This window comes from Castanea sativa, chromosome 2, assembly GCF_040712315.1.
Source record: "Castanea sativa cultivar Marrone di Chiusa Pesio chromosome 2, ASM4071231v1".
Taxonomy (NCBI): Eukaryota; Viridiplantae; Streptophyta; class Magnoliopsida; order Fagales; family Fagaceae; genus Castanea; species Castanea sativa.
This window is the reverse complement of record NC_134014.1, coordinates 38,682,905-38,694,280: the sequence shown is the minus strand read 5'-3', so window position 1 is coordinate 38,694,280 and position 11,376 is coordinate 38,682,905. Positions and strand designations below refer to the sequence as shown.

The window sequence follows — 11,376 nt, the reverse complement described above, 5'->3', positions numbered from 1 at the left end:
TGCTTCAACGGCTAGTTCCAGTACTTGAAGAAGTGTCACGGAACGATGTCGTTCTATTTAACAGTTGTACAGGTATTTAAATGAAACGATGCGTTTCATTTATGTGGAATTGAACTTATGAATACGCTGCGTTTCATGTAATGCATCAGCTCCAAGTGGTTAGGTCGTTTTCAGTTAGTTAGTTAGCTCCTTATTTCCCTCCACATTTCACGGATCAATTCCGTGAATTTAGGAGTCGTTGATCAGGTGGTTAAAGGTACTTTGTATTATAAATACTGACATTGAGTGCAATAGAAAATCAAGCAATTCATTTTCTTTTCTCTCCAATCAATCTTATTTCTCTCTCGCATCTCTCTCTGTTTTTCTTATCTTCTTCTACTGTGTGTGTTCATTGCTTCACATTGAATCTTTCATAGTGTGAATGCCATTGTTGCATTCTTGGAAAGCTTACTTATAAATTCTTTTCAAAACCCACTCTTCGATCTATAAGCCAGAGGGCCCTAGACGACGTGTGGTTCGGCGTTGGAGTCTTTCACTTCTCTCTCACTCGTGGTCTTTGTGGCGGCGCCGTGGTGTGGGTAAGTGGTGGGTTTCGATTGGCGATGGTGGGTTTTCTGTGGCGGTGGTTGGTAGTGGCCGGCGATTATGAGATCATAGTATGGTGGAGCTCATTGCCGTGGGTATGAGTTTAATTTTTTTAATTTTGATTTGGGTTTGTTTAGGTTTGGGTATGAATCATATGGTGTTGGGTAGTTGGAATTGTTGTGGGTCTGAGTTTTGTTTTGAAATATTTTTGATTTGGGTATGTTTGAGGTTTGATTTTTTGTCACAGTTCTTGATTCTTGATTGCATGTTCTGTGGTTTAGGTTTAAATTTGTTGTGTTTTCCTCCTCATTCAAGCATTTCTTTGTTGTTGTTGTTTGCTTACTGAGAAACAGAAGAGAGAGAGAGAGAGAGAGAGAGAGAGAGACGGTGTAGTTAGTGAGTTGGAGAAAGGGATGAGAGGTGAGTTAACGGGGTTAGGAAATAAAATGTCTTCAGGGACAAAATTGTCTTTTTATGATGAAATTGGTAGGTTTTAAAATGTTTTGGACTTAGTTGAATATTATTACAAATAAATTTACCCTAAAAATAAATAAATAAATAACAGGAAACCCGAATAGTGGTCTTAAGGAATTAATTAAAAAGCCCAATACCGTTGGATCCGGCCCATCGAATCCCACTTCTTCTTTTTAATTCGTGTAAAAATTGAGAAAAGCCCATTTCTCTGTGGAGTCTAATCTTTGAATATCTTGTTCCCTCCTAGATGAAACGAGACCATGAAGTGTTTGTGAAAATGCCAAACAGAACCCCGATTGTCGGCACCGAGCAACCCAGGAATCTCCGCAGATCTCCCAGATTTCTCCGCCATAAGAACACTCCAGAACCACAGCGGCCCACGAGTCTCAGAAAATCTCCGAGATTTCACGGGAAAAGAATAACCTCAGAACCCAAAGATCTTAAAACCCCCAGGACCAACTCCAGAAACAACAGGTTTCTCAGCTCTCCGCCAGAAAGCAAAAAATACCCAGAAAAATCTTCAAAGAAATTGAGTAAATCCGCTTGTGGGTCGAGAAATTTGAGGAATTTTAGTTCTGGGTTGAGAAGATCTCCAAGGTTGAATAGTTGCGCAGAAGTGTTTCGGAGTCTTAGACGGTCTCCGAGGTTTACTAATCAGCGAAATATGGTTGATGCACGCGTAGATTGTGAGGAGAAAGTTTCAATGCAAACAAGGGAATCTGATGTTGGGTTGAGTAGTCGTGGGAATATGAGTTCTGGGTCGAGGGAGGCTTCAAAATTGAATGGTAATGTTGAGGTAGTTGTGGGGCATAGACGATCTCAAAGGGTTTTTAATCAACGAAATGTTGTTGATGAACATGTGGAAGAGAGTGGCAGCGGTAAGTCTTTGGATGAAGTGGATTTAATAGATGATGAAAAAGCTGACAAGGTTGTGAATTCTTGTGAACAAATTGGGAGGAAACGTGAGAGGAGGACAAGGAGGAGTTCTATTAGTCCGGAAGCGGTTATTGTGGAAGGCGAAGAGAGGATGGTTAAGGACATTGGGAAAAAGAGGAAGCGCAAGCGAGATGAGGAGGATCGTGGGATGACTAAGGAGTGGACAAAGGAACAAGAATTGGCTTTGCAAAGAGCTTATTTTGTGGCAAAGCCAACACCCAATTTCTGGAAGAAGGTTTCCAAACTGGTATTTTTCTATTTCTTAGATTCCATGGCCTGTAATTTCCTTTTTTTTTGTTGTTGTTTTGTTTGTTTATATTACATGAGGTAAGTGTGCTTTGGGGAAAGGGCATAGGTTTGTTGATTTCTTTTCTAAGTATAGTCTTGGAATAGAATTTGCAAGAGCTAGGATCATGTTCTTTTCAAGGAGTGGAAAAAGTTGCTTATTTATTGGGAACTAGGTGTCTTTCCATAACATATTGGCAGAGTTTAAGTCTTACAGTTGAGATTGTGTAAATTTTGTTAGCTTCCATAAACTTTATGAACTACTGTTTTTTGGAGATATCATTGTTCTACTTGGAGTACAAGTCTAGGCACTTCCAACCAATTGCAGGACTTATAAGAGAGCTTCGAACCTCTATTGTCATTTCAAATAATAGATATTAACATAAAAGTCTATAATAGAGTCAGTTGTAAAGTGTCTATACTTGTTATATTCCAAATTGTTTGGATTGGATTAGTTGTATAAAGAGTGTTGTTTTGTGGACGTCTGTTGAGTCCTGCATTGGGCACAAACTAGATCAATCTGGGTTATATTAGTATTTACGAGGAGAGCCCTAATTGTAATGTAACCAGTCCTTTTAGGGCATAGCACAGATGCAGCTAATCTTCCCTTGGGTGGTGAAAGTGATATTTGAAAGATTTAATGGTTGTGTATCTATTATGCCTTTTTGATCAATGCTATGCAGACTGGAGTAATGGGACAGGTGAAAGAAAGGAAAGAAAAAAAATTGAAAAACTGAGAAGGAAACAGAGAATGAAATTTGTATTCAAGATTTAGTGGTTGTCTGCATCTGTTATGCCATTGATCAATGCAATGCCAGATGCACAGGTGAAAGAAAGGAAAAGAAGAAACTGAAAATTTGAGAAAGAAAGAGAGAATGAAATCTGTATTCAAGATTTGATGGTTGTGCATCTGGTATGCCTTTGATCAATGTAATGCTGGATGGCACAGGTGAAAGAAAGGAAAAGAAGATACTGAAAAACTGAGAGGGAAAGAGAGAATGAATCTGTATTCAATCATTTGTTAAGCACTGATACTAACTTAGGTAAGTCTGTGAAGTGTTAACTGCTGTTTAACTAATCTAGGTGTTGTTTCTAACTGCAAGGAACTGCTTAACTAACTTCACCGCTGTTGATCACTTTTTGTTGAGACGCAGCGCCTTGATGAGCTGTGGTATGATCACTAACACTATTCTGTCAAACAAATGGGGGAAAAAAGGGAAATTAACCTCTCTTTTTTTGTATGAAGTCATAAGAGAACTAGATAAGGACATATTGCATCAGTTTGTTGTGATCATCAACTACATATTCAATCAACAAATTTTTAATGTAGCATTGGCATATAAGTCTTGTAATTAGATTTATATGAAAAATATAATTGAGAATGTTATTCTAAAGCCTGCTGTCAGCATATACTTCCTCTTTAATGTTTATTTAGTGCACTAATCTCTGCCATTTTTAATCATGGAGTTAATTTTATCGACAATGTTTTATTTAAATTTTATCAATGGTGAGCTTATATCCATACAAAAATCTATCACAGGTGCCAGGAAAGTCTGCACAGGAGTGCTTTGATAAAGTTCACTCTGACAATTTAACCCCACTTCAACCTCAGCCTCGATTGAGGACTAAAAAAGCACAGTCTTCACCCATTCACAGTTTTTCTCTTTCAGAAAGTAAATTGCTTAAGCCAATGGTTAAAAGGTTGAGTTGCAATAAACAGAAGACTCGCCCTGGACGGAAAATTTTCAGACGCTTAATACAAAAGCATTATTGTGTGGACCAGGATTATGAGGCAGATCTATTTTCAGTACTTGAGCCCAATATGGATCCGTCTACTCAAGCTATTCAGCCGGGTGTCATACTTTCCACTCCAATGCAGTCTTTGGGAAAACAAGGATTTCTTCAAAAGTGCCATGAGAGACCTTCAAGCCATAAAAAGCCCCTTTCTAGATTTAGTGGCTCATTGTTGACAACTCTTGCTAGTCCCCCAGTACTGAAGCAGGTCAAAAACAGGGTCTTACATGATAAGTATATTGACCAATTACACTGCAGGGAAGCTAAAAGAAAAGCTGCATCAGCGCGGGCACGCAAGTTCTTTATCGTTGAAGAGGATAGAAAAGATATCCCTGTTCAGAATAGTGACGTTGTTAGGGCTGCAAAGAATGCCTTGGCATCTGATGCAAGAGATGTTATCAGTCAGTATCAACAGTTGCAAGCTAATGCCATGAGCAACTCTGATTCCAATGGTGATGATAGTGTTGATAGCGATGATGATGAAAGTGAAGATGGAACTTAGTTCTTGTTTTAGTTGAAAGTTTTCAAGATCAATTAGAATGTAGTTTTCTTCGTATTGCTAATGGAAGCTGCCATGTATGACTGGTGACTTTTTTGAATCTAACCCATTTTGGAAATCCTACATTTGGTAAATTTGATTTTTGCTAACGTAATGGTGAAATTTACCTTGATGGTTCATTTTTTTGAAATTTAAGAGAAGCTTTTTTAAAATTTCTTTTTTTATTACTTAATTAAAAAAAAGGAAAAAAGAGTTAATTGATCAACCAATAAATAAAAAAATTTGTTAGTATTGTTTTTTTTAAAATCTAAATTTATAATATTTTCAGATGCGACACATTTGGGTTGGATTGTTTCTTATGGATCACTGTATATTTGGGTCTAACCTACCTAAGTGTGGAATATGAAAGACTTCAGAGTTCAGACGATTTTGATGGGTTGGATATGTCGGCTACTTGTTTGACAAACTAAATTCTATGAACCAAAATTTAAGCATGGAGCGTCAATTGTGGGCTTGAAGACAAGAAAGACAATAACAATTGAAGTTTTGTTCAGCTGTTAAGTTTTTTTGCAATTTAAAAAATGTTTTTGCATTGTTTAGCTGTGTTCCTGTTTTGCTTAAATAATTCTCATTCCAAAGTTCATGAATGGTGTCGTTAAGTATTTGGTAAAGGACAAAAAGTCCTTATCTTATGCTAGAATTTTCGTAAAATGATGAAACTTCAGTCCTTATCCGATTCAAGTTAGTCGTGGTTGCACTATTTTAGTTACTAGTGCAGGATTTCTTTTGATTAAGGAATAAGAAATCAAACATGGCTTTCAACAAAACACACACACACACATATATATATATATTATTTCTAGCCCCTTCAGACTCTTAAAGAAGTTTACTCTGATCATTACTATCAAAATTGTGAAGCATGCTGTTTTTTTTTTTTTTTTTTGAGAGAAAAGATAGAGAAGCATGCTGTTGAACCTTAAGATGTAGTGCTTTTAGGCAAAGCATTGTGGGTAGCAATCATTTAGTATTTCCCGCCAGCATTGTTTAGAAAATACAATTTAGGATTTTGCCAAACCAGGTGGGGATCATACATAATCATACTATACAAATAGAGAGGAAAAATCATGGCCACAATGAAATTCTAAACCACCCTTTTTTTTTTCTTTGTAAAATAACTCATATTCTGCCGGATAGAACCTGTGACCTCTGACTTATGAGATTTTTTATCCTGTTTCGGATGTATACGCTATCTCTCTCACAATAAATGAGTCCCACAATTAGGATCCTACTGTTATGAGAGAGATGGTGTACACCCAAAACGAGATATAATTTTTCCTCACCTACCACCAAGTGTGAAATGCCATTTGGGCTAGAGCCCAATGATGAAAATTCTACTTGGGATTCCTTTGGAGGTCTATTTTGTGCGAAGATGCTTACTTAAGAACTCTGAAATCTGCTACATGACTGATTATCAATCCCGGATTGCTTCTAAAATCCACTTTACCGTACTAATAATAGAATATTAAAGTACTACCAAGGAAATTAAGTTTGCTAATAAGTCACTTCTGTCTTTTTTTCTTTTCTTAATTTTATTTTTTCGGCTCTTTTTTTAAAGTTTCCCATATGAGCATGAAGTAACTTACCCTACCAAAAGCGAAAAAAAGGAAAAAAGAAGGAAGAAGCTTGGAGTAGATACACAGTACTAAAAGAATTGAATAGAACATTGGAACTTGCGGCTTGCCTGGTTCAGTCCTGGCTTTGCTGTCTGTGATTTGCTTCGTTTGTTTAGTGCTTTCAGATATCTCAATGGCTGCCACTCTACCATCAATAAGTTTCATTGGAGTATAGAAACGAGTACCATGTTGATAACCATAGTACTGGTTCTTGAACTGGACTCCACTTTTGCAACTGGTTCATGGTCCACCGTCTGTGGTATACATTACTGGTATTACATGAAACATAAATCTACTATATAGACAACCCTTCTCTCTCTCTCTCTCTCTCAGACACATGCATAATAAACTAGATTCTGATGTCAAAAGTTAGATTCTGCTAAATTATATTCTATCAAATTACCAAAAAAAAAAAAAAAAAAACCTACTAACTTGGATTTTTAAAAAACCATTGAATTAGCAATAAATTCCTCGTGTCTTAGACCTAGCTATTAGACTGTGTATTGTTTCACTCCTTTACCACCTAAATGTTTTGAACTGCAATTAACAGGAAACTAGTAAATGAAGTTAGTGATAACTAGAGCTATCATTGGAAGACTAATACCTCCATAAAAAAAAAGGATATGAAAGAATATTTTGATGGCATTCCATTAATTAGCATGGTATGTCATGTTACCGACCATTTTGCCCATTCAAATTGAATTTGCTGTGTTGGCCATTATGATTTCTATGTTGCTTATCAGTAGTGTTCTTCATATTCTTATTCTTATGTAGATTAAGGGACAACAGGTCACTATGGTTTACATCCCAAATGTGCCAATTATTGGTGGATGGTTATGTCCAACATTGCAATATGTATCAATAATCAGTTGTTTCAGCTCCTAGAAAAAACTTTAATCAACAAATTCTGTGCATATATTCCACATATGTATACATTCTAATTCCATTAAAAATATTTTCAACAAAACTATTTTGTTATTGATTTATTGATAGAATTCTGAGTTAGAGAGGGACCAAAATGATCCTTGGAAAAAAAAAAAATTCTAGTAGACAATACATAATTGCTTTGAGATGGACCAGATAAATGAGTGACACTTTATTTAGAAGACATTATTATGACAACTTCTCACTTGCAAAATTCCTTGAAGAAGAACAACTTTAAAAACCCATCTCTTCAAGCCTTGTATCCAGAATCCTTTTTCATCTTTTTCTTCTACAGACACCTTCCTCCATAACCTGCATTTCTAAACAAGGCTTGCTTTATGTCTTCAGAACTCACAAATGTTTGCTGCTCAGCTCCCTAATACCATCATATATTGACAAATACACATTAGAAAACACTAAGGGTAATAATAATAATGTGAGGCGCTTACTAAGACAATGAATGTACATACCTCAGAACAAGAAGCATGCATTGAAAAATCATTGAAGCAGCTTATAACACATTGTTGAATCTCAAGGCCTAGTGCTTCAATGGTGTGCACTGTTGATAGCAACAATCCTGGCTTAGCTGCACAGCATATACCAATCCGGGCATCCGTGTCTTTCCTCTCCACATCAAACTGTGAAGTCACGGAGGCATAAAATTCAATTCAGTAACTGAGTAATACATAGGACTTAATGGGTAGTGATAAAAGTGCAAGACAAAAAATATTACCTTTGGGGAATTTCTCACCAATACTTCATTTGGCTTTAGCTCCTTGGAGATGCCCATTAAGTTAAGCTGATTTTTAGACTCTTCTGTTTCTTCTTCTTGCAATTTATTGATTCTTTCCAGGAGCTCTTTCATGTAATCTATGGTGTCTCCGAGTATAGATGTTCTGTCCATCTGCTAACATTCACATTCTTCAATTTAATCTTAGTGATCATGAAAATTATTTTATATTTTAATGGTATCTCTCCCTCACTCTCTTTCTATATGTATGCACACATGAATTGGCCAACTCCAGAAAGAAAATACTAATAGATTTACTGTTTATGGAACAACAAGAAGAGAAGAGATGAAAATTTTAGATCACCTTGCTTATCTTAGGAACTATTGATCTGAGCATGGAAAGGCGGTCATTTAAGCGCTTCCTTCTTCTTCTTTCTGCCATTAGATTCTTTGAGGGCTGCCCTTCTAACTTCTTAGACTTACTCTTTTTCTCTCCACAGAAACCCATGTTGAAACCTGGAATATCAGCAGCTTGTTCCATGACTTCCATCTCAACTTTGCAGCCAGAACTATTTCTCTCTTGCAAACTGAGATTTTCACAGCCAAGAAAACCAAGCTCTTCATCCTCCACCATCGATGGATAATCTTCTTGGGATAGAAATGGTACTGTTTTTTCATTCTTTGTGTATGATGTTTCAATCTCTGTGAATCCATCAAGAAAAGGGTAAGCTTGGTCACTAAAAGGACATTCAAAGCTGGGTCCTGTTGGTGGGGAGAATCCTACAAATGGAGGAGCTGTTGGAGTAGCCAAAACTGGGTTCTCTTCTAAGGCATCGAAGTTCAACCCATTAGGGAACAACTCGTTCACTCCATTAGAAAAAGCACTCCAAGTGTCTCTTCTTGAAGCCAGTAGCTCCTCCAAGAAACCATGTTGTGTGAGCTCCATCTATCTCTCTCTCTCTCAATCTCTCAAACACAGATCTTATGCTAGATTAGTGAAAGAAATAGTCCTCCAAAAGGGAGACTTACCGAGAAAGAGAGACTTATAACATGAAGCTGCCTGCGGCAAGTTGAAGAATATATATAAAAACATTTTATTATAAGCCTGGGTCCATTTTTCATAAAAAAAAAAATGCGTTGTATTCATTATAGTGAGTTTTGTATGTAGTAGCACCTAGAGCTAGCCTTAGATGGAAATGGAATCTACTTTTGGTACCTCTCTCTCTCTCTCTCTCTCTCTCTAGGTTGATTTTTTTATTAACTCTCTCTAGGTTGATTAATGTCTTTTTCACCGAAATTATCAATTGGACAAGTTTAATTTTTTAATTCGGATACCCTGAAACCTTTGTTTCTTAGACAAGAATTTTCAAACTTCTATTATCTTTTTTTTATTAGATAAAGAATTTAAAAAATTTAGAAGGTGTTTGGAAGAGTAGTTTAAATTATGTTATTTGAGTGTTTTTGATATGCGTGTGGGTGAAAAAAGTGTGTGAAAAAGTGTGTAATATTGTTTAAAATGTGTTAAAACAATGATGCCAAACAGGCCCTTAATTGTTATATTGTTTGTTCTTATTATGTTTTTTATACTTATAAAATTTCAAAGAAATTAAAAATTAATAGTTATATATGTTATCTATTAAATGTTTAAATTTTAAAATTTTGTAGTCTAAAAGTATGTATAAAAAATAAGTTTATTAAGTGAATAAATAATATCTGATTTGAATAAAATTTGACATGTATGTTAACACAAAAAGCATGCAATATAACAACTAAATTTATAAGATTCATATCAAATAAAAAAATATAAGAAGAGTTTGAAGAATTTCCCTCAAAACTAGCTTTGGAGAGAAACCTTATTCTAGTAACTTAGAATAATAGACATTTAAAAAATAACTTATTTATTTAAAATGCTGGATGACTACAGGTTCCTTTTGTTTGTCTAAATAACATCTTAAAAATTAGTTACTGATTTTTTTGGGAATATAATCAAAATTAGAAAAATGAAACTTGCAAGAGTTCAGTATACTTGATGGAACTAATCACTATTACAACCTACAAACTTAGACTCACAAGGTTCTAGGCCACGGTGGCTTCCTAGTTCCTATTATTAAGTTCTTTGTTAAATGACTGATTCTTCCAAGTACTTTAACTAATGAAAAATAATATATTTAATTACATACATCTAACAGACCTCCTTGGTGGTTTAAAAATTACTTATTGATTAACATAATTAATGCACCCGTATTCTTTTCCTCTCTCTCTCATAGCAATAAATCCATGATAATCTCACATTTAATACTCTAATTATGAAAACATTATCTTATAAAATGGTCTTTGGATCTTACATATTATGAGAGGATAATCTTATATGAGACTGTGTCATTGTCTCATACCTTCCCACTATGAGGGTTGATTGTTCATCAATTTTTCTCATCATAAAAGCAATGCTCAAATTGCCTCTAGATTGGTCTTGGGACCAATGTCTGGCTAGTCCTGTATTTCTTTGTAATAAATGGGTTTTCTTTGTTAACACAGTTTGCTTAACAATAAAAAAAATGGACGTTATATTAATTTTTTCAATAATCCTAGCAAGAGAAAAAAAAAACATTTAAGAAAAGGTTATATAGTCACCACTAACGATAAAATTCTCTATTCATTTAAGGAATAAAAATTCTGACACTGCACTTGACAAACCTTGAGAAAAGAGGAGGTGAAAAAAAAAAATCCCCTAACCCATCACCCCTCCCCAAAAAATAAAAAATCAATTAAGTGGAATGAGTATATTTCTTGAATGCTAGTGCAAATTATTATATTCCGTATATGTATAAGGCGACAAATTATTAGGTCTATTAGAAAGATTGTTAAAGTAGTCCTTCTAATTCTTTTAAGCAATAAAATACTACCATTTATGTAAATGTGACATTACCTAATAGTTTTTTTATTTTTGATTTTTGTACTAATTAGGAATCTGACTCATATATTTGCATAAATAACATTATTTCATTGGTTGGAAAGCCCACTTCAACAGTCTTTCTAGTACATCTAATAATTTCTCTCATAAAGCAATGATCGATTATGTTTTTTTTTTTTTCATACATTTGCTTGATCACTAACTCCCCTTAAAGAATAAAGTAGAGTTCAATGGATAATTACTTGAACTTCATTATTACTTTACTAACTTAAGATAGCTATAAATGCATTAATTAATTACTCCAACTTAAAGCATTTTCTGACTAACTTGAGCATTTCTCTTAAGTGTATAAAATTTTCATTGGAAAGGGCCTTTGTGAAATTGTCAACAATTTGATAGTTTGCTTATAATATATGGGAAATGTTAACTAATGTTCTAAGAAATATATATTTTTAGAAACATTTTAGTGGAAGAATGATAAAATAATAAATGTTGTTGACAATTTTTTATATTTTCCATGAAAGTAATGTCAAAACTCACATATTATGGTTTATTAACAATTATC

At 34.7% G+C, this 11,376-nt stretch overlaps 2 protein-coding genes across 2 annotated transcripts; one reads left to right on the top strand and one right to left on the bottom strand.

Annotated features, from left to right (window-relative positions):
• The first annotated feature begins 473 nt into the window (after window positions 1-473).
• Window positions 474-4,717, top strand: LOC142626483 (uncharacterized). The gene is made up of 3 exons (XM_075800312.1): window positions 474-680; window positions 1,307-2,242; window positions 3,821-4,717. The coding sequence occupies exons 1-3, from the start codon at window positions 603-605 to the stop codon at window positions 4,574-4,576; spliced, it is 1,770 nt and encodes a 589-aa protein (XP_075656427.1). The 5' UTR covers window positions 474-602; the 3' UTR covers window positions 4,577-4,717.
• Window positions 4,718-7,201: 2,484 nt separating this feature from the next.
• Window positions 7,202-9,022, bottom strand: LOC142626194 (transcription factor bHLH93). Its single transcript, XM_075799989.1, has 4 exons — window positions 8,265-9,022; window positions 7,904-8,074; window positions 7,641-7,808; window positions 7,202-7,546 (listed from the first exon to the last, which is right to left on the bottom strand). The coding sequence occupies exons 1-4, from the start codon at window positions 8,844-8,846 to the stop codon at window positions 7,460-7,462; spliced, it is 1,008 nt and encodes a 335-aa protein (XP_075656104.1). The 5' UTR covers window positions 8,847-9,022; the 3' UTR covers window positions 7,202-7,459.
• Window positions 9,023-11,376: the final 2,354 nt, after the last annotated feature.

Bases quoted from the DNA above. Each gene is read 5' to 3' on its own strand.
- LOC142626483 (XM_075800312.1), top strand. From the start codon at position 603: ATGGTGGGTTTTCTGTGGCGGTGGTTGGTAGTGGCCGGCGATTATGAG. The intron at 681-1,306 runs GTATGAGTTTAA...GTTCCCTCCTAG, and splicing joins GGTGGAGCTCATTGCCGTGG to ATGAAACGAGACCATGAAGT. The intron at 2,243-3,820 runs GTATTTTTCTAT...AATCTATCACAG, and splicing joins GGAAGAAGGTTTCCAAACTG to GTGCCAGGAAAGTCTGCACA.
- LOC142626194 (XM_075799989.1), bottom strand. From the start codon at position 8,846: ATGGAGCTCACACAACATGGTTTCTTGGAGGAGCTACTGGCTTCAAGA. The intron at 7,809-7,903 runs GTAATATTTTTT...GTGACTTCACAG, and splicing joins TGGTGAGAAATTCCCCAAAG to TTTGATGTGGAGAGGAAAGA. The intron at 7,547-7,640 runs GTATGTACATTC...TGATGGTATTAG, and splicing joins TGCATGCTTCTTGTTCTGAG to GGAGCTGAGCAGCAAACATT.